Source organism: Osmia bicornis, chromosome 10 (assembly GCF_907164935.1).
Source record: "Osmia bicornis bicornis chromosome 10, iOsmBic2.1, whole genome shotgun sequence".
In the NCBI taxonomy this organism is placed as follows: domain Eukaryota; kingdom Metazoa; phylum Arthropoda; class Insecta; order Hymenoptera; family Megachilidae; genus Osmia; species Osmia bicornis.
Window position 1 is genome coordinate 5,295,552 of NC_060225.1, and position 26,311 is coordinate 5,321,862.

At 38.5% G+C, this 26,311-nt stretch overlaps 3 protein-coding genes across 4 annotated transcripts in view; 1 reads left to right on the forward strand and 2 right to left on the reverse strand.

The window, feature by feature from the left end:
- Positions 1-1,267: 1,267 nt before the first annotated feature.
- On the reverse strand, positions 1,268-1,815 carry LOC114877213 (oxidoreductase-like domain-containing protein 1). Its single transcript, XM_029189500.2, has one exon. It carries the CDS (start codon positions 1,696-1,698, stop codon positions 1,345-1,347), a length of 354 nt encoding a protein of 117 aa, XP_029045333.2. The 5' UTR covers positions 1,699-1,815; the 3' UTR covers positions 1,268-1,344.
- A 342-nt stretch (positions 1,816-2,157) lies between these two features.
- Positions 2,158-26,311, forward strand: part of LOC114877252 (coiled-coil domain-containing protein 137) — a 36,994-nt gene continuing 12,840 nt past the window's right edge. The window contains exons 1-4 of one of the 2 annotated variants that reach the window (XR_003789538.2): positions 2,158-2,369; positions 2,438-3,083; positions 3,156-3,363; positions 23,109-23,312. Coding sequence is in view for 1 of the 2 variants with exons in the window: in XM_029189583.2 (XP_029045416.1) it covers positions 2,293-2,369; positions 2,438-3,083; positions 3,156-3,362 (930 nt within the window). In the remaining variant the exon portion in view is untranslated. Of the gene's footprint in view, positions 2,370-2,437; positions 3,084-3,155; positions 3,364-3,484; positions 3,578-23,108; positions 23,313-26,311 lie in introns of those variants that run through there. The other variant, XM_029189583.2, reaches the window with a different exon arrangement.
- Positions 3,473-5,121, reverse strand: LOC114877253 (BLOC-1-related complex subunit 5). The gene is made up of 2 exons (XM_029189585.2): positions 4,355-5,121; positions 3,473-4,275 (listed from the first exon to the last, which is right to left on the reverse strand). Exons 1-2 carry the CDS (start codon positions 4,666-4,668, stop codon positions 3,780-3,782), a joined length of 810 nt encoding a protein of 269 aa, XP_029045418.1. The 5' UTR covers positions 4,669-5,121; the 3' UTR covers positions 3,473-3,779.

Consider the following 26,311-nt stretch of genomic DNA (forward strand, 5'->3'; position numbering starts at 1 on the left):
ATTTATCACTGAAAATCAGGGTAATTTTACTTTTGCAGTAAAAACAGAAGTGTTTCAGTTTCAATATTTATTTTCTATCTTGCTCCAATAATATCAGCGCATTGATCCATAGATCAAGGATTTTCTTCATTTAATTACTCCAGGAATTTAATTATTGCTACGTATGTCTCGTTTATAATTAACTCGTTTTAATTGAAAATCAGGGTAATTTTACTTTTGCAGTAAAAACAGAGGAGTTTAAGTTTCATTTTGCTCTAATAATATCAGTTCATTGACCCATAGATCAAGGATTTTCTTCATTTAATTACTGTTGCAATGAAATTATTGTAATATATGTGTCTCATTTGTAATTAACTCAAATCGAATTAGATTCACGTTCTAAACTTTCACGATCGGAATTGATTCCGCTTCGTTTATCGTAAACTCGGTTAATGTCTTTGTTAAACGTATTCGTTGAATAAATAGAAAAACGAGTGGCACGTACGCCTCCTCGATCGCCAACACGTTTCTACGTGTCACACATTCTCCTGACTGGCGTAAGCGGCACAAGTGGCTTTATACATATGTATGTAATGTAAATAACGACCGTGTAAACGGTGCGCAAAAATACGCGTTATGCTGGATTTATGGTACAGTACAGAAACAGAGATAATAATAATTACAATTTATTTTCATTGCTCTAATCAAAGAATATGAGAGTTTGAAACCATTGAGAGAAATTTACGATATGAAATATTTTAATTATCGAGTCATCGTTTAATATCAAACCCGATGGCATTTATTGCCAAGTTTGAAAGTTTGAATAATTTGTAAAATTAAGATCATTTAACTTCCGGTGAAACTAGTCATCATGCTCAATTTTTCCAACTAATAATAAAAAGCAAAAATTCCCGACTAAAAGATCAATGTTTAATTTATACATTGCAATTATAAATATTTAATCTCGAACCGCTTCCGTACGCGTGCCGCCATCTGAAAACAAGTTGCACACCTTCGCGGGTGTCCGTGCATTCGCTCTGAATTCGAATTTCCCGCGCTCGAAATTCAGCAGAAAATCGCTAATTACGAAACGTTAATGAGAATTCTCGCAATAGTGATAAATCAGGAGAAACGAACAGACACAACGTCGCAAATAAATTCGTAGAACCACTCAAAATTTTTACCCTATCTATCTACAGTTATAGAAAACGTAAATTTATTTTCGTTACTGTCTATTTCGATTGTGTAGTAATTGGAAGGGTTTCAAGAAACGTAATTGAATGCGCGATTAAATTAACGGTAACATTTATTGTCTAACTCGTTATTCATATGTACATATATACAGTGTTTCAAGTGTTTTGACACTTAATCCTTAATGATCTTTCGAAATCGTAGCTCCATCGAGAGGAACGCCCTCATGTTGGGATCTTGTACTTTATCCAAGATCATCTTCTGAACGTCCGCGTCGCTATTTTTCAAAGTGGCGCTTAATTTTTCCGCGTATTGGATCCAAACGCAATTAGTACATCCTGACATGCAACAATTCGTCGGTTCTGACATATCGTCTACCGAGTTGGAATCTTTGTCCTTATCGCTTTTCTCCTCTGATGATAACAGCTTTTGTGTCCCGTGGATACATCGTTCACAAGTGGAATACACTTGTCGACAATTGCACTTTTGATTTTTTGCAATGGAAACTGATGATCGAATTAAATTCATGATTTCTTCCACCTGATTCAGAAACAATCAAATTTGTGATAATCATGTGAAATAAGAAATCGTGCTAATTGTAAAATTAGTATTGGTTGCACTATTAATCTAGTAGTTTTAATACAATGAACTACCTATGAACAATTGTTAATGATTGAACAAACACTGTCATCTAACCTCAATCGTTGTAAATACGCTTGGGTACAAGATAAATGAATTTCTAGATGTCTCTAGTTGCAATTTGTTATGTATACATGTTTCGAGTTTTAAATATTTTTAATCTTGAAATGTAGCGTGATTTGTTGGAGATATAAGTGATGTCTACTATATCGTGGGTTTTACTACTGATTCTTATAGAGACGCATATTTTTGTTTTTATATTTGAGGCTCCTAGATTTATTTTATAAATTTAAAATTTTATCATCAAATTTTAATTACTGCGTTTAATTTAAAGATAAGATTTTCGAAATTTCTTCATTGATGATAGGAAATTTTAATTTTAATTTATTGTTCTTTTGAACGCCATTGCGCGTCGTGTTTACCGTCGAGCAGACGACACTGTTGACCACGTGAAAGTTGTGTTCCTTTATTTATCAAAGAAAAATGGGTCGAAAAATTCCCGGAAAGAAGCACCGAGGTGTGAAAGATCCTTTTAAACAGCAGGCAAAGCGAAAAGCAGAGTGAGTTGAGCGTAAAATAAATTTTGTTCTCGAATTATTTACATAGGTTAGGAACATCTGTCTTGTAGGTTAGAAACGAAGATAAATGCACCGCCAAAAGATGTGGACGATCAAGCTATACCGAAGAGTTTAGAAAAAATAGTGAAATTGAAAGAAGCAGTGAAATCAGGGAAGATAACTAAAGTAAAGAACAAGAAAAAGAACAGAAAGAATGCTCTTATATCTGTTGGCGAGCAGAATTCTAAACCGCTCCATCCGAAAGCTAAACCGGATAAGGTTGTTCCTATATTTCGACAGAAAGCTGGAGAAAGCAAAGAGCAATTTTTGCATAGAGTTGACAGGGATACTCATGCTTTTCTCAAGGAAACTCAATTTGAAAAGAAGTATGGTGTCCTAGTAAATAGGAATCCAAAAACAGGGAACATCGAAGGAGTTACAAAGTGTAGCAAAGATGAATTGGACAACATTAAAAAGTTGAAAGTAAAAGATAAAGATATCAAGAAAAAGAAGAAGAAGAAAGCTGTTGATAAGCCTAAAATGACAAAGGCTCAGAAAAGGAAGGAAAAATTGAAATTGAAAAAAGAAAAACTGAAGGAGGATGAAGTTGATGAGTTTGAAAGTTTGAAGGATGAAGTTGAATTTGGGGAAATTGTTCATGAACCACCACAAATAAAAGTTAGACCAAAAAAGGCTGACTCTTCAAGTGCTGCCAAGGTGCATATACTTTTACTATGCCTATTATTTATTCATACATTTGAATTAAAACCTACTTAACTTTTCTTATAGCCTGGCAAGAAAGATCTCTTGTTACATTCAGTTCTAAAGAAGAGTAAAGCACCCAAAATGAATACTAAGAAAGTTTCTATAGACAAATCAGGCAAACGTAAAAATTTGCCAATTGGAGAAAGAAGGCAACTGGAAAAGCAGCAAAGCGATATTATAGCAACATACAGAAAGTTAAAACTACAAAAGTCTGCTGGTTTTGACACCTAGGGTATGTACAAAAAAGCTATGGAATGTATTATTTTAGTAGATTTTTGTTGCATTTCTATGATGATTTTTTTGTAATCATAAAATTATTCTTGTTTAATAAAAGATTCAAATTTTGGTCATAGGAAATCGTATGTATTTTTGGAATTAAACATTTGAAATTACATTTTCGTTTGTACAATCGTAAGTTTGTTAGGATTAACAAAAAAATATATATATATTTCGTGTGAAAGATTTCTGTGCATGATACACTATAGGTACTAGAAATCTTTGGATAGAAGTTAGCGGTATTATAAATAACAGTAAAAACAAAAAGAATTGAAACAGGTTTTGTGTTAGATTTATCCGAATTATCTTAGCACCATTAAACACATTTCGAATATAATTTAATTTTTGGAGTTACCATTTGATACATTAATCTCATCCTGTAGTCCATACAAATGGTTCCAACCTTTCCTCTATAGGTAATAGATTGTTCAGTGTTTCAAGACTTTCTAAAGTTTGATTTAGAAGAGAGTGACATTTAGTCAGCTGTTTGCTAAGCTCATGGACTTTGTTCAGTTGTTCAGCAAACTTGGCAAACCTCTTTTGCCTGTCTGTTGCCAGATTCAGAATTTTGGTAACTTCTGGTTCTATGTTGATATACAGAGCAGCTTGTTCAGCAGCAATCATTTGAGCATTAGTGTTAAGGTGATGTTGATAGCGTGCGCATAAATTGAACAAACCAATGGGATCCAGTCTTTCTAGAACCTCTGGATCCCTTACACCTGGGGGTAAATTTAGGGTACCACGCATGATTGGTAGGAACATTGGAATGCTCTGTAGCTTAACCAAATCAGGATCCTTGTCAGTTGTAGGATCTGCAGCAGCTGACTTCACTACCACTATATTATGAATCTTATCAGAGGTAGTTTTCCTGTCAAAATAAGTTAGATTTTTGTTATATTAATAAATAACAAATTGAAGAAACATTGAAACATATATAAATATCTTACCTGTGGCTATTGGAACCTAAGCTATTTTTACGTCTAGATATATCTTGTGCACCTAAACTCTTTCCTCTATATAACTGGGACTGTTTGTTAGTCATTTTTGGTGAATCTCCTATAGGTCTATTTACTGTGTACGATATATATGGTAAATCAGAATCCGAACAAATACTGGCACCAGGACTTATACATCTTGGTGGGGTATCGTCTGGTACTCTCTCACGATTTGGAACGCTCTTACCACGTCTCAGTGGGATGTTTCTGGCTCTGTTAGCGTTAGCACCTTGCGTACCACCCTGAGAACTTTGCTCTGATCCCATTTTCTCCGACCTTATCAAATCTTCCTGCTAATTTCTTAATTATATACACTTGTTTAACAGTATATTATAATCTCATCGATTTCACAACAAATACCATTAGAAATTTCATACATAATTTGATCATTGATTTCTATAAATACTTTATGATAATCGTACAATTATAACAATAATCGTCATGTTAGATTTAAGGCCATCTGACGTTCATTTTCACGCAACGTTTCAATCAGTAATTCATTCGGAGTATACATTTTCTCTCATCATTAAATAGCTTCACGGTGATCGATTGCGTTAAGGTCGAGCATTCTCTTGCATCTTGTCTCCTCCTTTCCTCTTTATCAGTCACGCTGCAAGTACTGTCAGTGAACTTGATTACAGCTGCTTCGAAATCGGTCTACAGTTTCTGTTGTCAAAAGTCATTTTCCTTTTCGTCGTTGATTATTCGTTTCTAGACGAGATTCGTGTATCAGTTATTTCTTCGACGAGAACACCATCTGTTGAAATCCACGACGAAGTTGGACCGGAAATTTTCGCTCGATAATGCATGTCCCTGAAATAATTTTTCTGTAAAAATTTTTGTAGATGTTCCTTTTTTCATTTGAATTTCTGTAAACAAAAAAATTACACCTTTTGTATATAAGTCTCTTAGAATTGTTAATTAATTACCCGGCTAACGATACATAAATTACTGATCCATTTTATCAAGACTGTTCTTTGTATTTCCAACGCGTGCCGTTTAAGTTTGCGATAAATTAAATTTGCAAGGTCCTTAGGAGACAGATAATCGACGCTTTTTTAGTTAACATTTTTACTCAGCACTAGCGATAAAAACACACTATTTCATTAGCATTTCCGTCGAAAATAATCTCGTATTCTTATCAGTATTTAATATGCTGGTACTACCATTTTTTTTTATAGCAGTTGTTAAGTTTAATCAACGAGATAATTTAGTTAAGGTCATTTTGCTGTTGCACTTATTTAGGAGCACCATGTCGGATTTTGCTGAAATTAAAAAATTTTTCAAGTTGTTCATTTTACAGCAGTTTGAAATATAGTATTCGCATTTTTTCAATAAATTATAAATACAGAACTAACAAACTGATAGAAATTAGCGTTTAGGTATTTAAAGTGGACACATGGGAGTACCTAATAAAAATTATTTTAATTAAAAAGAAAAGTGTTTTTATCGCTTATTTTACATTTCTTTTAAACAAATGCAGTTTTATAATAATAGGGATTCTCATGGTATGCCCTGAACATAATATGATAATCGTTGCATTCAAAGTGCAATGATCCTTACATGCACTTTTGGGTCTTATCCAAGCCTTCTTATTTCAACTGTATCAACATTAAATTTACATCACTTGACGCAACACGATGCATATCGTTAACAGAGTCATTTTTTCCCTCGTGACATTCGAAGTTCAGAATAAAAGAGAATCGTTGCGCAATCGCGATTTGAACGTACGTCAAAAGTTTCTGGAATATGGTTATCAAGCAGAGTGGGAATTATCGTTTGAGAGCTAAGCTCCTCTCTTCATAATTTTCCAAGATTTCAATATCTCCGTCGTAAGAATGGGAAGCTTTGTCTTTTTGGAATTAAGCGTGGATTACTGTAAAAATCCTATGAATTAGCAGTATCATTGTAGAATGTTAACACTTTGACGGTTAATCCGGGCTTAATTTTTAATCCTGAAGCTCTTGAATCTTAAGTAGATTATAAACGTAACGTAGATGCATGATACTTTTTCGAAATTGTTCTTCATTTTTGTGATTTACACTTTCTACGGTCGTTGCGTGACAAATATCGGAATATCGGTAACAATTTAGAAAGCGAATCGAAGAGAACAAGAGTAACAAAACGAATACATTAACGAAGCGTTGTGTACAGCTGGGGCTGTGATTGTGCCAGTTGAAAAAACGATCGGAAACGCAATTATGGTAGATAGACAAATTTCTATCTCGCGCGACACGCTTCATGTTTCATCGCAACTTCCTCCTCGTCGCTTCCCGTGATTTTTAACGAGCACTCGTTACAACGACTTTCTAACGCATTGACGTATCCGAGCATTATCTTCACGGTCCGCGACACAACGACAGAAATCACCGTTCGTGTTTCTTATCGAACGAACGATGGAAACGTTCGAGCATGATTCTCTAAATACGGGGCCCGCAGCCAAACTTCCCGTACCATTTCCTTTTTTTTTTTTTGCGGCTAACGAAATAAGAATTCGAGATCGTTCGAACCGTGTAATTTAACGAATTTTAGAGTATTTTGAATTTATAATATTTTCACTGAGTAATAAGTGGAAAATCTTTTTAGATGGTCTATAAAATTATCAATTTTTCAATTTTTATTACCTACTGTTGAGAAGGGAAAAGGAAAAGGAAGGTGGAAATAAGTGAAAAATTTTAGATGGTTTATGAAATTATCAGTTTTCAAATTTGTATTACTGTTGAGAAGGGAAAAGGAAGTAGAAAAATGAAAGGGAAGTTGAAATAGAAGGAAGGTGAATTACGAACAGAGTATTGCGTCCAGAACTTAGGTTAATAAGGGCCAGGAAGCAAATGGAATATGCATGCACGAGGGCTATGATGTCTCGTGTGGCAAGCTGCTCGAGATTCCAATATTCCTCTCAGGGAGAGAGATAGCTCGTCTAGTTACGACCACAGACGGTACAAGCTTGAATTTCTGCGAAATTTCGAACTTCTTCACGCCGTCTCTATCCGGCTTCCGGTTTTTTAATTTCGCCTTCCAGTGAAAAACGCTTGACCGATGTTTTCGTGGCCGTGATACTCTTCTGAATAATGCATCGCCACGTTTCCTTCTGGTTCGAGGCAGAATTTCGTGTTACGTACGAGTCGTATGACCGGAAATACGAAAGATTCTCATTTCTTCTCGATTATCCGATAATATCCTCTTCGTCACCAAAGTGTTTATTTTTATCTTCCAAGTCTTTATGAACTTCTTAAAAACGAAGCAAAACGTTTCTTTCTTATCTCTATAAAATGATTCCAAAAATAGTTTTACGAGAACATTTTCTTTTAATACGCTCCACTAAGGGGAATTACTCAAGTCATACCCCCTTTTGGGGGCAGACGGCTAATTGTTTAAAAGATATTAACAATTACAGTTAGTTACTCCTTACTCCAACTTGCAATTTAGAGATCCACGGTTCAAATCCTTGGTTCCCAACATTTTTTTCTTTTTTTTAATGATAATTTGTCTGTTTTTGAATAACTATTACATAAAAATTATCATAAAAAAAGAAAAAAATTGTTGGGAACCAAGGATTTGAACCGAGGACCTTCAGATTGCGAGTCATGGATTCGCTCCGTGGTTATACACATGACTCGCAATCTAAAGGTCCTCGGTTCAAATCCTTGGTTACCATTTTTTTTTTTTTTTTTTTTTTAAATGATAATTTGTCTCTTTTTGAATAACTTAAATTCTATAAAAATTGCAGTGTAATTAATGATTATAGTACAGCTGTAATAGTTATTCAAAAAGAGACAAATTATAATTAAAAAAAAAACTTGGGAACCATAGATGTGTGAGTCTGTCATACTTCTCAATGTAAGCTCTACAAGCTGGCAAAGTTTCATTAATAAGTGAGTGTAACACTTGGGCAGTTCCCTTTGTGAGTCAAACGATGCTTTTGTATCTTCAGAAAATCTGCTCTTTGTCGCAGCCGTATTTGAAAATTTATCATTTGCTTAAAACGATGATACTACACCTGATCGAAATACGAGAATAAATTAAAATTTATATCTCAACGAGTGGTTAAACAGCGCGCTTGTAACGAGACCGGTGTTTTCCATCGCGGAAAGGTAAATTACACGTTACCGCTGCTCTCAGGGTACGGTAATTTTTGTGCCAGTGAAAAGAAAATCGTGTTTGCAACGATTACAAAAGTTGTAGCAACTTGTAATCGCGGCACATAAATTCTATACGTTATATCAGATTCATCAGTCGCCTTTTATTTCAAACAAATTTTCCATCGCGATTTTTCTTCTGTTCCATGGTTGAAAACATAATTTTTAATTATTCAGGGTATGGTTTCAATTTTAATAATAGAACTGCAATTTCTCTGGGATATAGTGTTTCGAGTGGTATCGTTAATATTTTCGCGGTCGTAAATCAATTTATAATATATCGTTGAAAGTTCGGGTGGAAAATGATGTTCGAATTTATTGGGTGTGATTTGTGTCGCATAATGGGATAGTCGTCGATATTCTGACAACAATTTGCACGCGATAGATCCGGCCGGTCTATCGCGTGTAAAATTATCCGAAATATGCAGTTTATCCCAGGCCTGCGAACGCTTTTCACGCGTCGACGAGAGCAGTTGCACGAAAGTATTCGCAATCAGGGAAAATGGGGGCTGTTGCTCGTGCGATCGTTTCTCTTCCGTGTATGGCCAGCGATACGCGACACCTATTTTCCAGTTATTTATTAATCGCGCGCAGAGCAACGGGAAATTTCGAGAAAGATACACGTTTCGTTTCTTGTTTCCTGTACTCGTGGTTTGCCGAGGTCGGACGCGTTTGAATAAACAATCCTCTTCCCAGCTAAATTTTTCTCCGTTTCCCACCGAATATTTTAGAAGCTGAAATATTTTTCTACCCTTCCTACGATCGAAGCCAATTCGATTCCGAATCAAGACCTTCCTGCTGTTTCGCAGCTTCGCTTATTTTTCAACAATTCATCTGTTGTTGCAGGGATCATCGTGAAATTTATTATTCGCGTATTTTCCGCGACATTGAAACACGCGAAAATACTCGGAGCATCTGGTTCGTTACCGACTAAATAAATTTATAGAAAGAATTATTGTCATCGACGAGATAATTTATTCAAAATATCGTAAAACATATTGGAGTCTGCTAATGTTTGATGGATCGTGGTAGTAAAGATCAGAGTGTGTCACCCTGCAGTCTGTCCGATTCACCTTGCGCATAAAATTCAAAGTTTCACGCGTTATAAAAAGACAGGTGGGAATGTACTTTCGTCTCGGGATCGTCTGTCAGACTAGTCAGTGGGGCTGACAACAGACGATCCCTGCCTCAGACATTTATCATAACGCAATTCGGAACTCCTATACATTCGACCGCCACACAGTGGGCAAAAAGTGACTTTTTTTGTTCAAAATTATCTGGAGTTTTCAATTTTTAACGGAATCGAACGTGTGGCAGCACAAATTACTCGTAGAAAGATTTTGAAGAGAAGTAAGGAAGCCGATTTTTGAAAAAATTTCACCCCAAGAACGTATAGCCCAATTAATGCAAAGAACGAGACAGACGATACGGCAGCGATTAAAATTCTTTATTTTCTAATTTTTTTTAAATTTTGTAAGAATTTTTCTCATATTTATAATAACAAAGTATCTCAAAAAATAAGCGGCAGAACAGAGACTTGGAATACAATACCAACGCAACGGTGTGGAACGCATCGTCTCATGGATTAATTGGGCTATAGGTTCTCGGGGTGAAATTTTTTCAAAAATCAGCTTCCTTCTCTTCAAAATCTTTCTACGAGTAATTTGAGCCGCCACACGTTCGATTCCGTTAAAAATTGAGAACTCCAGACAATTTTGAAGAAAAAAAGTGATCGTTTGCCCAGTGTGCGCCAGCGAGAACACTGATCATCGGATCATCTCGCCGCCACCTAGCGGTCCCCGGCCCGAACCTAAACCTAACCTAACCCTCTCCCCCTCCACTAAACGCCTACAGAAATAAAAATAAGAACTATCGGGTCAAGGCGAGTGGTTTGTTGGTCAAAGTAGACACAGCGATATCTAGATGGATCGCGATGGCTAGGAGAGGCCTGCTCTTTTCAAACTGGGCCGAAAGAGTGGTCGTGGTTGCTCCTTTGGAAGTCGCAATCTCGAGATAAAAATCAGCGCGCAGAACGCATTGACAGAGAACGAGAACATTGGACGAAGAAAAGAAGGAACGTACGTACGTGTACGGTGACGGAAAGGGATGCTAAGAGGGACGGGTTTGAAGGGCGGGAGTGTAAAAGCGGCATTAAATTTAAATTGCTCGTATCCCAGCGCGTCTAGCGTGGAACTTTAAGAGGCAGCGTCATCAAAAAATGGAAAGACGACGACGTTTCGTCGTAAAAAAGACGGCCGCGATGCGTATCCACCTTACCCTTCTTCTTGGCCCCCGACAGATTACACTGCTAAATGTGATTGTCTGCTCGACTATCGGCCTCCGCGTCGGATCTCTATTACCATTTTATTCCGCTCCGTCGTCGGGATAAAGTATTCTTTATTCTTTTTACTTTTCCTTCTTGCATTCGTTGAAACACCCGTCGAAAAAGAGCTTCGATAACTTCCATTGATTAATTATTTTTAGGCACGCAGGCATTAATGAACGTAATTTTAAGTACACTTAAATTTTTCTGCTTCGAAGACATCTCTCATCTTTCGATAGAATGTTAAAATTTAAACATTTCTTCAGACAAATTGATTAAATTAATGTTCTATAGTAAGGTTCGAAGGATCTCGGAAATAACCATAATTTTCAATCGAGTTTGCCGCGTAACAAGATCACATCTGTGCAAATATTCTTGCAGAGAAGAAAGGTAGAATTATTTCAGGTGACTTCGTTTTATGATCTGCTTATCTCAGGAGAGATATTTGATATAAATGTCAACCTGATTGATAGCTGGAAAGTCACATGTTCGAGGTAACGAGTCTAAATATTTCTCCCAAAGGAGCACCTTCAGCTGATGTCGAGATTTTATGAAACATTTCAAACTCGACATCTGTGATTTCTTGTTATCTCGTTAAACTTTGTTATTATTACAATTCAAATTAACGTACACTACTAGTTAATTTCCATTGCACAGTTCTTTAGTCTTACAACAGGTTTCTTATTTTTACAAATTACTCAATATTTGAACAAGTGCGAGAAAGTGATAGGAAAATTTTCTTTTCTTCGTACATCAGAGTGTCATTGTTTCTTCAATTGCAACTTATTTACTCGAAAAAGTATTAATACTTGAAATTCCCTGTTGAATTCATAGAAAATCCTTTCTTTTCATTCGCGAAGGGAGGACGTTTTAATTGGGACTTAAAATTGCACGGGCGACGCGTTTCCGCTTACCGTCGTGGGAATAACTTTAGCGAGATTAGATCGCAATAAAATTCAGCAATTTTATTCGCAAGGGACAGAGAAAAAGTTGGAAAGCTGGTCCGAGCGAGCGATTCGCGGCGAGATTCGAATCTTGATCGGTGCTTGGTATGCAGACTAGTTTGCGCAAACATCGAAATTTCGTCGAAGCAGTGGGAAATTTGGTCGCTTAGGGCTGTTTGCCTGGCAGATCAGCATAAGAATCTGCCGTTCGTGCATTCGATTCTTCCTTCCTTCCTATCCTATTACGACTTTTCGAAATCGTGCCTAAACGCTCGCTCGTCTTTCCTTGCACCGTCGACGTCTCGATCCATTTAAGTTCTAGCAAACAATTGATAAGTTATTTTCATAACATTTCTGGAAATGTAAATTTTCGCGAAATCATTGTTGAAGGAAACAAGACGATTCGGTAATGTGTGTTAACATTACACGGTCGGTAGAGTTTCTGCAAGCCACTCTTCCTGGTCCGCCGATTCATCACCGTGCGTCTCGTAATCGACGACCATTCTTGAGTCATTGCTTCGACGACGGAATCTCGAGAAACGTCAGCACTCCTTCGTTGATAAATGATTTTCACCGAGGACGTAAGAAGTCATTTCAGATATCTACAAATCCTGCTATTTCTCTTCCAAGGAACTCCAAGTTTTTCTTAATTTTCTCCTTTACGATATTAGTTATCGAACATTTCTAAACTAGTTTTATTTCGAGTTTAAATTTACCACCCCAATTCTCTCGACTGACTATCGATATTTCACAAGCGCATCGTCGAGCGGAATAGACGAGACACGAGGCGTGTCTCTTAATGGGACAGATTGTAATTGAATTCGCAACCGTACTCGGACCACGATCTCTCTCTCTCTCTCTACTCAATTTCTTTGTTCGAACTTATGCGCTCGTTGCATCGGCGGTTAGACATTGAAACAGAAAGACGATGACCCGGTACGTGTCTTGTCTCGGTTCGATCTTTGCTCGGGTCAAGTCGTTTGCATTTTACTGCCAGCTCTCAGTCGGGAGCGGAGCAAGTTGTAAGTATTTCGATCGGACAGAATCGTCGATCCGCTTACTGCTACGTTGTTAGCCGAGTCAATACGGTAGAACAAGCTTGTTACTTGGTATTAATTACGCGGTCGAATGTACGTTATTCTTTGCTCGGAGTTATCGTCGATCGAGATTGCGAGCTTAAATTGATTAACGAGCCGCGACTGGATTTACGAGCGACGATGCTCTTCAGATTCTCTCGAGAGTTAAAGAGGATAGGGATCCAGGAGATTTGTTTGCCTCCCGTTCCTTTTTCTTGATGACTGCTGTCGTTCATCCGCGATGTTGATGGTTTACGTAATTAACTTTTCATTTTATTTATGTTTAAATCGTTCACAGACAGTTCTTCATATTTTCAGCATGTTTCAGAAGTTATCTTGTTCTCGGTTTTATTTTAACAAGGAGTTTGTTGAGATTTCAAGAAAGCTTGGTTCATTAACAAAAGGTTGACACCTTACTCGATAGGGGAAGATTTAATCCAATTGACCTTCGAAATCAATCTTGCAATTAACTTTATGTCTCGTTACTTTATACCCGATGGTTTATATTCTTGGTTAAATAAACACAGCTGATAGTGACGTTTCGACGTTAATGTACACATATTAACGTCGAGAATCATTTCCAGATGCGTATCAAGATAACCAGGCTTTAATTATCCTTATTTGATCAAAATATCTAAAAAAAGGAGAAAATTAGAATGTTTCATTGCTCATGTTAGATTACGATTAATTAGAGAAAAATTATTTAAATTATGTTTAATTCGAAGAATACTGGAAAATCTCCACTGTCATCAAGGAGTTAATAACGACACTGAGATGCAGGTGTCACAATATTTGCAAAGATAAAGGTAAAAAGGAAAAAAATTGAAACAAAAATCCTCGTGTCATTTCACGCGACAGCGTCGCGTCGGCTCGCGTCGCGACGGCGGGATGGGGAGTGTGGGTTGTAAGGAGGGATAAGTCTAGCCTGGCGCGGCATCGAAGCGTCAGTGAGCAGCGAGCTCTCGGCGCGTAAACATTGGTCTCGTTATCGGTGCTCCGAAAATTCTCGGTGCCACGTGCTTGTTCGTCGTCAACTTTCGCCGAACCGGGGTATCCAGTTTTGCAAAGATAAAACAACTACAGCGTCCCGTGTCGTCGGGAAAACAGGTGCATCGGTGGTGTCGACGAGTTTCGGAAAAAAATAAAAAGGGTTCGCGTGTTCGCGTGACCGACGAAAAACCGGGTCGAAGGTTATTGAAATTCAAATCGAGTCGAATTATATCGGGCCACTTTTCGGCTCCTGCCTCGTCTCTCTTTTCCGTAGGTACTCCTTCTTTTCATTTCTTTCTTTCTTTCTTTTTCTCCTTGCTCCGTTTCATTTATCACGTCGCCTCGCGGTATCGCGCTCGAAAGACAAAAAACATCGATCTGTCGGACCATTTTTTTTTTCTTCGCTTTTTGTTATACTGTTTGGTAGCGTGACAACAACGCGATAACGCTTATCTCTCGATACCAGTGAAAATCGTACGTGTGTTGTTGCGTGCTCCCGGTGTCGAAGCATTTCTCGACGGTTTCAATTCGATCCAGATTCCTATCGTCCTGTTCTTTTTTTTTTTCAATTACAGGAATAAATTAATATTAGAATTTCTTAATTTCAATTTTAAAATTTCTCTATTATTGTTGGCAAACTTTACTGCCATCGAGATGCGCTCCGTTGTGTAATGACAGAAATTGCGCGGTGTTTGCGTCCTGATAAGACACGCTCAGGTAGGAGCATCGAAACTCCCACGTTGTTACGTTTCATTGTAATTTTATGGAAGACGGGATAACGAGGAGTTACACGATTTAACCGAGACCGAGAGATCTCTCGAAAGTATTTTGTCATTGAATCGCGGCATCGTAAATCATCGAATCCTCCGCGGGAAGTTTGAGTAGGTTCGTGTAAACGATGATATTAGCAGGCTAGTCATATAGACCTTGATTTACGTTACTTTTTCAACTTCGTGCTGAGAATGCTTGCAGTTTTCACTCGGCAAAGTTACTTCAGGATTTCGCAGAAGATTTGTGGTCCCTTCGATTCGATTCTACTATGTCTATTTTGAGAATGAACTATTATCGCGTACGCTTACGAATTTTTAAAGGGCATTTTTATTTTCCATCGATGTTGGAAATTCTCTTTCGTCGATGGAATATCGGCAAGAAATCGCAGCGAATAATATTTATCCGTTGCATAACGAGGCTTGATTAAACGGTAGACGCATTCGTGAAAGTCGCGACGCATCTTCGAGCATCGGACATGCGTTTAGCTTGCAAAGGTCGTACACGTCTGATTTAACGTTGTTTAAACGATAGTCGACGGAGTTTACTTGGATCGTTGCGTTCAGTTATTGGAAAATGCACCGCCGCAGGCTCGTTTCGAACAAGGTCGGTCTCGGGGAAGATTCCTCGTGTCAACAAAACACGTCGTGAAACGCGTCGACACCGATGTTAAACTATTTCAACGAGAGTTCATGAAACTCTAATAGTTTTAGAATAAAAATTCTAGAGTCATAGTTGTTCGTTTTAATTCGTAGATCGATAATCAAGTGAAAATAGAAGCAGAATTTCTCATAGCAATTGGATTCGCAGCTTCGAACACGGGACCACGCGAAGCTGGTAAGTTCAATGTTTATTTATATATTTCTTTGCAAGGAAACGTGAATTGTTATTGTATAATTCCACGAGTTAAATAACTTCGTCTTGAAAAGATTAGATTAGAACGATCGATGATTATCGACGTCGTTAAGCTTTTTATCAGCCGAACGACCAATTATTATCCGCGTTAATTACTTGGTGTTAAGTTTCATATACAACCAGTGGAGTCGAGGTACTTCGATTATTCCTTCTCCATTTGTCGGGACGTTATTTTGCTCGTATTGTTTTCGTCTGGAAATTGTGTTCTGTAAATAGATCAATCGATTATAGATAACATTCGAAACGAACTCTTATCAGGATCGTTTATCAAACGTGTTTTTCCTTGACGTGTCATTTGAAAATGTGCAAAGTGTGTTTAATAATTTATGCTGAAAAACTTCGCTTATCATTGTTTTAGAAATATTGTAAATTTTAATAACGATACCGAACGTTTATTCTTCCCTTGTTTTCTTTTTCTTCAAATTTTTCACTGCGAGCGCATATTATTCCGGCGCATCTGCATGTCGATGCACCGATACGCGAGGAATTTTTTATAGTCATCGCAATTTTATCGTCGTTACACGCTGCCGACGTTCACGACTGCTTCGCTTTTTTTCCCCTCGCGTTTCCTTTAATCTCGCGCCTGCTCGCCGCCCCCGCAACGCGACGCGTATCGTCTTTATTATCGCAATATCGGGAAATTTCTTTTGGCCCGATGATAATCGAAGCTCCCGATCGGAGTAAAATTTTTATCGACGCCCCTGAAGTCTCTTCGCCTCCTCCAGAATCTGTTAATTCTGCAGATCGCGCGAAAAATTTTTCGCCACGTGGACGTTTCGCTGTAAGTCAGCAAAGGATATCCTTTCTTTTTTTTACTTTTATTAAACGGAAAATTATTATGCTCGATTTAAACCCGATGTTAGAATAATTTGTATCAACACAGACTCGATAATTACATCGCAAACTTTTCTTGTTTCTTTTTTCTATTTCTTTATTCGATACAAACCCACTCGGGGCTATTGAATTCCCATCGCACGCGTCTCGCGTGTTCTTCTTAATATCGCGGTCGTGGGTGGACGGGATAAAGGGCAATCAAGAGATAGAACCTCGAGAGTGAGATATATTGCTGGTGACTTACATGTAATCGAGATGCGAATACGTGTGCCGGTGATGCAATCGTGTAAAAATAGTCGTAAAGTCGGTGGACAACATTTTCCAGTGTAAATTGCCGGATACTTGGCAATTGATCGAACAAATTCGTTTCAATTTTATATCGTTCCAGGCTTATCTTTCTCTTTCCATTCTAATAATTTGATTGTTAAATAATTGGAAAAATTTTTGGTGAAAATCAAAGAGATTTCTTACAAAAGGTTTCCTTCGGCTCGGAAACTTCTCGATGATCGAAGTCGAGCTATTCTTCTTTCAAGGAACATCCGGACAGTTTAATTTTTCCTTCTTCCTCGCGATAAAGGTATTTCATCGCTCGGCTGTGTATTCTCCGAGCTGTTCATCTCGATATTGAAAAACTTGCCCGAATAAATGAAGTTTCCCGCGACGGGTCTCGCGAAACAGGAATTCTCTCGTCAAATTGCAGCGAGCCTGGAGGGAGAGAGAGTTTCTTTTCACCGAGTTCCACCATTCTTTCTACCTTTTTTCCATTCTGGTCGAGTCTTTCGAATAGTTTGGACCCGTAACGATCCCGCGCGCATTTTGCTTTCGCCGCGTCGGAAGAACGGAAAAACTCCGCTTCGGGAGAACGCGTTACCGTTCGCGAATTAATTGCGAAACGCGTCCGTTTAACGCTCCTCCTGCAGAATATTTCTGATGAGCAAGGAGAAATAGAAGAAGAAACCTTGTAATTTCTTTCCGTTGAATTTTCAACGCTTTTCTCCGACTCGTTAATTCGTCAGAGGTTACTTTTTAATTTATTGCCTGATTTAATGAATTCGTCTTCGCTTTCTGGCTTTTCTGTTTCGTATCGCAGGCATGAGTCGTACGTGGTTTACATACGGAAGTCCTGCTAACACATCCGTACCGTACGCTTTAGATAAAACTTAATCAGCGAAACGTGGCTTTGTTTTAACCCGTTTGAAAATCCCGAAGGTCCGTTCGTATCCGCGGACAAATATTTCTTAACATTTTGAAATACAGTTTAAAACAAAATACCTCGTTTAAAATTGGACCAAATTACTTGAGATTCCTCGAGAAGCTATACAAATTCATTTAATATGTACTTTTGTCGTTTTAAAAAATTTAAAATATGACATTTGTAAATTTAAGTGTGTTATACTAAATTAATTTTTATAGCTTCTTAAAAAGCTTCAAATTATTTGGTTCAATTTTAAATTTTGCGAATGATTTTCTGACCCACTGTAGCTTCATCGGGTAGATCGAAACTTGTCAAGCTTCTGACATTTGTTTTCATCGCGATCAACCCGCAGCGATACCAGTTTTACGCGGATCATCTTGCTTTCGAACGTTCGCCAGTTTCCTCGTTGTCTTATCAGACAAGGAGATGTTCAGTTTAATCCGTGGACGTCGGGAACGGCAATAAAATTCTGCGTGAACGTCGATCGATCGGGCACGAACGGTTTATCGGGGCCGTTTTATCAGTCGGTTGGTCGCGCAAGAAACTCGTTACCTTTTTTCTCGATTACCTTTCACTTGCTCGGAAAATCTTGTTCGCCTGCTTCTCGAAACTGTCGCGGGAAGCTGTAACCTCGTTACACGGCGGCTCAACAGAGAGGAGGAAAAATCGTTTTGGCAGGTGACAAACACCTAACGAGAGCCCACCTATAATAAATTTCCTCCCCATTCTTCCTGGTAAAGAAGTTGTCAACGTTCGAGGAGGATCGTCGTTCAGAGTTGATAAAACGAGGTGAAAAATATGAATTCCTCGGGGAATACTCTTTGACTCGCGCATATTTCTTCACTCTCGAGATGTAGTTCGAGCTTGAAGATTCTATTGATATCTCTCTAAATTTATTTAGGATATACATAGCTCTCTGTCTATTCTTGAAGTCTTCATTTTTCATTCCGTCATTTGGCTGACGTTCCGAATTGTTTTTCCTCGTTCGTTTGACGCTTCGTTAACTCGAACAGAGCCACTTGGTTTATTCGCAAACCACTGCGCTTTCTATCATTTTTTTTCTTTCTAAATGAAAGAAAAACGATGAATACGCGTTGCCTCTCGCGAGAATCGCTGTTGATTATCTGCGTTCATCCATGATTGGGCACGCAAATTGGCTGGGGAAGAGATTCTTAAACTCCAGATGGTATATCCTCTCTTTTTTCTCAAAATAATTTCAGTTCATTGTAAACTCTATTTTCTTTCCCGTTCGATAAGTTCGACATCATTCTGAATGTAATATCGTTGAGCAAACGCATACTTTTATGCGCGCATGAACGCGTTGTCGTTTAATTAATTCCGAGCACGGCCTTAAAATTTCATTCCCGTAGTGTATGGCAGTTGCGTGCTTCGAGCGAATCGTAAATCTTTGTCGTTTCGCGTACCCTCTTATTTTTTAATGCGAATTTTAACGGAAAGTAATTAACGAGGAAGTCGTTAACGTTCCTATCGGTTCGATACTCTGATTCTTACATCGCGGTCCATTTTTTTTTTTCTTTTTAACACCGAATCGAATATTGTTTTTGCCAGTGAGCGGAGTTTGTTGGCACGATGCTCCGTTTCTGAAAGCGATCGGCCAGCTGGATGCCGAGTAAATAAACCGCCATACGTTTCCTTGACACCACCCCCTGTGGAACGTTATTAGCGACGGTGAATTTGAAAGTCGTCGATATTCCGTCGCCCCACTGTCCCCAGCTCCCTTTTCTCGGTTAATGAAAGTCAAATTAACCGCGGAACCACAACCCTTTCTTGGCTGAATGTTTACCGGATTCCTTGGAACGATGAATTTTTATCGACTCCTCGCGGAAAAAGAAGTTGCAAGGATCTGACTGAATTCCTTTGATTCGTTACTTTTTCCTTTTCCTATTCTTTTGTTTTCGTGAGAGATGTTTAAGTAGATAATAAGATGATTCGATCGAGCGACTTGAGGAAACTTTTCGGTTCGATGAACGTAGAATTCGACGTTAAAATAATTGCTTTATAATGCCCTTGGTACACGTGAAATGGAAGAGTGAAAAGGATTAAACGAATAGAGCCCGTTGGAATCATCGCGTTAACAGTCGTTCGTTTTACGGAAGATGACTAATTGGATTGGCGTTCTTTTAAGAAAGAACGGGAGCCGTAAAACACGCGATTAAACGTGGATCCATTCAGAGGTGGACCAAGAGATGATAAATCGGACGACTGAATTCGGTTAGAACCTACTTCGTACTTGGATACGTACCGTAAAAGCCTGCACACCATTCACGGTATTTAATTTCGACTAGCGAAAGGAATCTCATGGTGAATTGTGTAATCCACTGGAAACCTGTTCACGGGAGTTCGTGGCGATTAAGGATTCCAGTTTTAAGTTAGATTCTTCATAGAATTTTCCTAGGCACTTTGTAAGTTCACCCTAGGTTTTAAGTTTTTCTTAACACCGTAAGCTTTTCCTAGGCTTTTCCTGGGCACTCTGTAAGCTATACAGAGACTTTTCCTAGGTTTTCCCTAGGCACTCTGTAAGCTTTCCCTAGACTTTTCCTGGATTTTATCTAGGCACTTTGTAAATTCTCCCTAGATTTTCCCTAAGCACTCTGCAAGCTTTTCCTAGACTTTCCCTAGGCACTCTGTAAATTCTCCCTAGATTTTCCCTAAGCACTCTGTAAACTTTTCCTAGACTTTCCCTAGGCACTCTGTAAATTCTCCCAAGATTTTCCTTAAGCACTTTGTAAGCTTTTCCTAGGCTTTCCCCAAGCTCTCTGTATCCATCCTTAGACATTTCCTGGTCTTTCCCTAGGCACTCTGTAACTTTTCCCTAGGTTTTCCCTGAGCACTCTATAAGCTCTCCCTAGGCTCTCCCTAACCTCTGTCAGTACCTTGCCACGAGGGTAAATTTTCTACCGTTTTTTCCCTGCATCCTCCCTTGGCCCTCCCCAGATCGAAGACAATTAATTTAAACCACCCTTCCCCTATTTATTTTCAATTTTACTAAAATCTTCGAAAAACCTAAACACCCCTTCGAAGCACCTAAACTTTCAGAAAAATGGTAATCTCAAGATTCCTCCTAGCATTTCACCGTTGTGCAATTCGCAATGGAAAAATGTCCGTTTAATTTTGTCGAGATCTCATTCAGCTCGAGGATAGATGCGGTTTCAGCGTTTCTTATCCTCTCATTCTTTGATGGAGCTCTTGGGACATTGAGGGATTAAATCTTCGGTTACATCAGACCTTAATGCATAGCTTTTCATCGTAGAATAGGTACACTTTATTGGTTACCCGCAGTGTAATAATTTTCTTTTTTTATCCTCGCACAATTTGAACAAAGAGTCGTCTCTGTTTTTAGTCGAACACGAGTACCGTGTCGTTGATCACGATGAGCCGGAATTAAATTCTTAGAAAGATGTATGCGTGTATGTGCATCGCGGACGGAGGCGTGGGTGTTGCGGCTTCTATCTGGAACATCAGTTACTGGATTTCCCTCGTTTGTTCGATATTATTTTCACCAAGAAATCTGTTGAAACGTTAAACCGTCCGGCATTAAATGTCCTTTTTAAATCATTTTAAATCCCGCTGCACCGATGCGTTTGGTCGAAATTCATTTTGGATGATTTCATCGAATTCATTGCCCGACGCGTTATTTATCACGTTTCCCGGGGTGAATTTTTATTTCAAAATCAATATACAAGTTTCCAATATTATATTCGGAACAGAAGATAAATAGAAGTTTCCACAAACTTTCCGAAAACACCCTTCGACGATGACTGGTGTTTTCAAAAGTTAATATTCAAACCTTCAACGTGGCGCAAACTTTCAGCCAGAAGTCGAGGTTGAATGTTTCAACAATCGATACGATTCATGGAAAATGATCATTTTCAACGTAGCCACGATATATGATATACCATGACTGCTGTGAAATCGGGTCTAACCAACGACAATGCAAACGTTAACGAGGAAGCATGCCCGATGATAACGCGGATCCGTTTGATTAATCAGAAATTAATAGGGCACAAGTAACGCGGTAAATTTACAGGCAAATATTTTCGCAGGGTGATTAATATTCGCTCGTGCGAAAAGACGGGTTCAGGGCTGTATAATCTGGCTGCTTGCATGGCTCATTTGCATTATATTTTTCTTTCAACCCTTTCGCTATTGCAACATTGTGTACAGTCCGTACTTATATTTTTATTTCACGTTCGTCTTTTATTTTGATAATTATAAAGTAAGGATAAATTGTCAGGAACGTTATAGTTGCTTCCAATTATAAATTAGTTTAACGATTCTTTTCCTGTAACCTGTAATTTCATATGAATTAAGAGCATTACTGTTCTCTTTTTCGTTTCGTTAATGGCTAACTCATTGTCAGGTAAATTGCAAGGAACGTACGATAATAATCGACCGAATATTTATGAGCTAACGTAACAGAAGTGTAATCGTTCGTTATCACTTGGCGTTTCGTCGTATTTCTTGGTACATAATTTGCGACGAAGGACGTGGATAATCTTCCTTCGACTAGTATTCTTCCTCCATAAATACCTTTCTGGATACATATCGCGGTAATAAACGTACCAGTTAGACTCTTGCTGTTTGTTCAGTATCGTATTTCAACTCTTTATATTCTCCTAAACTCATTTATCAAAGGTAAGTCCAATTGGTTCGTTCGATTAACGATATTCTAATCGAAAAAAAAATTAATTGAAAAATTTTTAACGATTGTGCTCGAATATAAAATAATCATTACTCTTTGTTTTTGATAGGATTTCTTGATTTAATTGAACTTACAAGTGCTACATTTTTAATTTGGAATTTATTGGGAGCAATAGAAAATTTTTGATAGGATTTCTTTATTTAATTGAACTTACAAGTGCTACATTTTTAATTTGGAATTTATTGGGAGCAATAGAAAATTTTTGATAGGATTTCTTCATTTAATTGAACTTACAAGTGATACATCTTTATCTTGGAATTTATTAGAAGTATCAAGAGAAAAAAAATGGTGTTTTTATTGGCATTTTTGGTGGGGAGATAAATGGTGTCGTGTCTGATCGATGGTAACCGATTCGTATCCATATAAAAAAACACGACGGCGTTAAAGAGTGATGCCGATTTTTCACGTTCGTCCATTCGTTTTTCCCCATTTTTCCTCTTTCGCTGGGAACCGATCGATTTCGCAGTATCGTCGAGATTACCCTCGCATTTTCTCACTTTAATTCACCCACCCCCGTTTCATTGCATTTTTCAACCCTCCGATTAATCCTTTAATCACGTTTTCATTCAACATATTTCATCGTACGATATTTATTCAACACGAAATTTCTTCCATTTCCACGAAGACGAATAACTTTTTTCAAATAACGTCCATAGATGAATAAAATATAAAACATTTGATGGATATTAAAGATCAAATTAAATATTAATTTGATCATTAGTTATATAGAGAGAGGGCTCGTTTGCTTTATTTAATAAAAAATCAAAGCACTGACAGAGTATGCGTTGAAATTTTTCAGATCGGACCTTAAAGAGAGTACAAACGTAAACGAGAGTGGTGAAGATGAGAGAGATCCATCTACTAACAGAGTGTGGAAATTAACCGAGTGTTGAAGTGAGAGCCGCATTAACAGCCTGTTATTAACGTCATGTAACGAACACCGCGAAAGTAATCATGGAGAAGGCCTGCAGCTTACGTTGGAGTAATCCGAGAGCCACCAAGGGTAAGTCGATTTTCACTTTTACACCACTTGTTACGCTGTATCCAGTTTCTTCAACGATCGCATGCGTCTGTCTCCTCTAACCCTTTCGCCATTTACCACTCGGAGGTAAGTTTGTGCTAATTAAAGTAAGTATGTTTTTCAAATAGGGTCCAAATATTTTCCTTTGCGATTTTACAAATTAGGGTTAATTGAATGAAAATATTTCCCTTTGATACTTTAATCATTGTATTATCCCTTGAACAACGAAACCTAGATCAATCGTAACTCAAACTTACAAAATTTTCGGGCTCTCTCCATGGTCCGTCGTTCTGGAGAGTTACAATTTAGCATAATAATTAAACTTCGACTCTATCATTTTTGCATCTACTCGAAAATTTCAACCACGTCCGACGTATTAAGTAAACAATCGAATCGATAATCAATTTAGTCATTGACTCGAACCCGTGTACGCCATGTTTTAACCAGCGTACAAAGCTCAGCAGTTCGAACACGTACGGGGAACATTTTATGCTTTTCAGCCATGGTGTAGCAAATCGAAAGGGGTCAAAAACAGGTTCTCTCCATTTGTTCCGAGAAACAAATTAGCGAAACGCAGGCTTACGTGCCGACAATTCACTTTCGGTTTCGTTCGGTCCCGTTCTCTGCTCCGTTTTCGCGTTCTTCGCCGGCAGGATCGTAAAACGTGAAAATACCTCGAGTCCTGTCGCCTCGGGATCGTTCTTAGGCCTTTTATAATTTCATCTGGTAACCGCAGTGCAATTGACTTTCTCGTTTCTTGACAACTTAGATTTTAAATGTTTCGATTCAAGACACCGCGATTAAAATGTTGTCATCGGGAATCGAAAAGAGATAATCATCGGTTCGAGGTCGCTTAGATTGTGCAATAATAAAATGAATTAATCCTAAGGAAAATCTTGTTAAGTACATAAATTATTGTTAATGAAACTATTAATTATCGAGCAGAGATTTTTCATCGAACGGAGGATCGCGGATGGGTCGGTGAAAAATAAATGCGAGGAAAAATGAATGGCGATGGGATTTCGTGGTCGACGCAGACACGGATCACGGAATTATTCTGTGAAAATTTAATGCCGGTCTGGGGAAGTGTCGTCTCCGATGGACTTTCGCGTGACTTCTCTTTATTTCGATCGTGATCAAGAGCAGCGAAGGTAACTCGGCTCGCTCGTGGCGAGCATTTTAAACAGCGCTCCTCGATCGGCACGAGGCTATATACTCGTCTTGCATAATCCACGATGCACGTGCCGGTGCATAAGAACGCATCATTTCCCGACCTGTACGCAGAATGCATCTGTACTCATCGAGCCTTGTCACTCAAGCCTTGCCAGACGGTATGAATGCCGTTCCTTGTCCCGGCGGACCTTTTATTTTTCAACAGGTGTCGAGATTTTTTTATTTTCAATCAATAGTAACCCCATTGTTATCTACGTACAATGATTCGTATAGAAAGAATGGAAAGAATTACTGAAAAAATTAACCCTTTCAGGATGAAGGTCTCGAATGCACATAAATTCAAATTTCAAATGCATAGTTTATAAAAATAAGGAATATTTAATGCATATATCGGGTTCCATTCTCCAGGGGTTAATATTTCCGAGAACAGAGGATGTATTTTCTTATAAATTATTTTTCATCCAGATTTAACGTATATTGAAAATTTGGAATAAATTTCCTAGAGACTATTTAGATTCTTCAAATATTTTCCATCTAATAAACCCACACGTCACGGCTTCTAAACTATCTAATTAACCCGGGCTGTGGTATTTATTAGACTTCCGTGGCTAGTAGCCATTATGCTTCCCGTCTCGTTTTTCATCTAGTCACGGTTTACGACTATCAGCCATCCGTAGGTTTGACTTTTCTTAAGATTCAAGGATGCAGAGCCGAGAGATTTGCGTATTCTCGGTCTATTTGTTGCGTAGTCACGTACCGTGTAATGACTTCTCCTCTCTGAACAGTATCTCGGCTATCGAAGCTGTCTTGTGAAACTTTTTACACCTGTCTGGAACGCAAACGAAGACAAAGTTTTTGCTCTATTAACAAGTTTACACCGAGCGTTTTACTCGCTAATCGCGCGATTAATTCGTGATTTTATCCTTGTTAGATTTTCTTTGACGAAACATAAAGTACTAATAGTGTTATTTAATTTAATTACATTTGAAATTGTCGGATACTTCGCTCCGTATTGGGACTCTCTCCATGGTCCGTCGCGGCATTTTCGGGACTCTCTCCATGGTCCGCCACGGCATTTTCGGGACTCTCTCCATGGTCCGCCACGGCATTTTCGCGATCTCTCCATGGTCCGCGGTCGGAAGATCATAATTCAGCGTTAGATAATCGATGATCAGATTACCTACACCTTTGTTATTATAAAACAGCTCGAAATTTTGATGAATTTCAAGGAGTTTCGCCCCAGGTATCCATGTTTTTCCTCGGAGAATCCTGGTCCGCGATCCGCAAATTCGCGGCCCGTCCGTCGCGTTTATTTCCCGCGGGCTCGCCGTCGTCGCAGGCTTCATCGTTTCAACAGCTCCGACGATGTTGTTTCTTCTCTCACCTATCCTTGTCTCCTCCGTTGTCGCAAGGGGAATTCTATCAGCCGTGGCGGAAGAGCTGACTGCCGGGCCGAAATATCCTCGGGAATTTAACCCAGATGTTGTTTTTCTTCCGAGCTCCACGGCATTTCAATGAAACCGTGTCCCCGTAGGATTCTGTCAGCGCACTTCTTTTTTATTCCTGTTTATTCCACTATTCGCAACTTGCTCCCTTTCGTTCGCGCGACGCTCTTAAGGGATTAGTCAGACAGCATCGTCGGGAATCAAAGATAAATCAGAATCGTCGTCTTTTCCGGCTCGCCTGATCCGTTATGAAAAAAATCCTTTTCTTCGCAGAAAGAAAGATACAAAATTTTTCTCCGACTGATTTTTGCATTCGCTCTCGTACATTTTTCCTTGCGTTTCGATTAATCGCAAAATGCACAG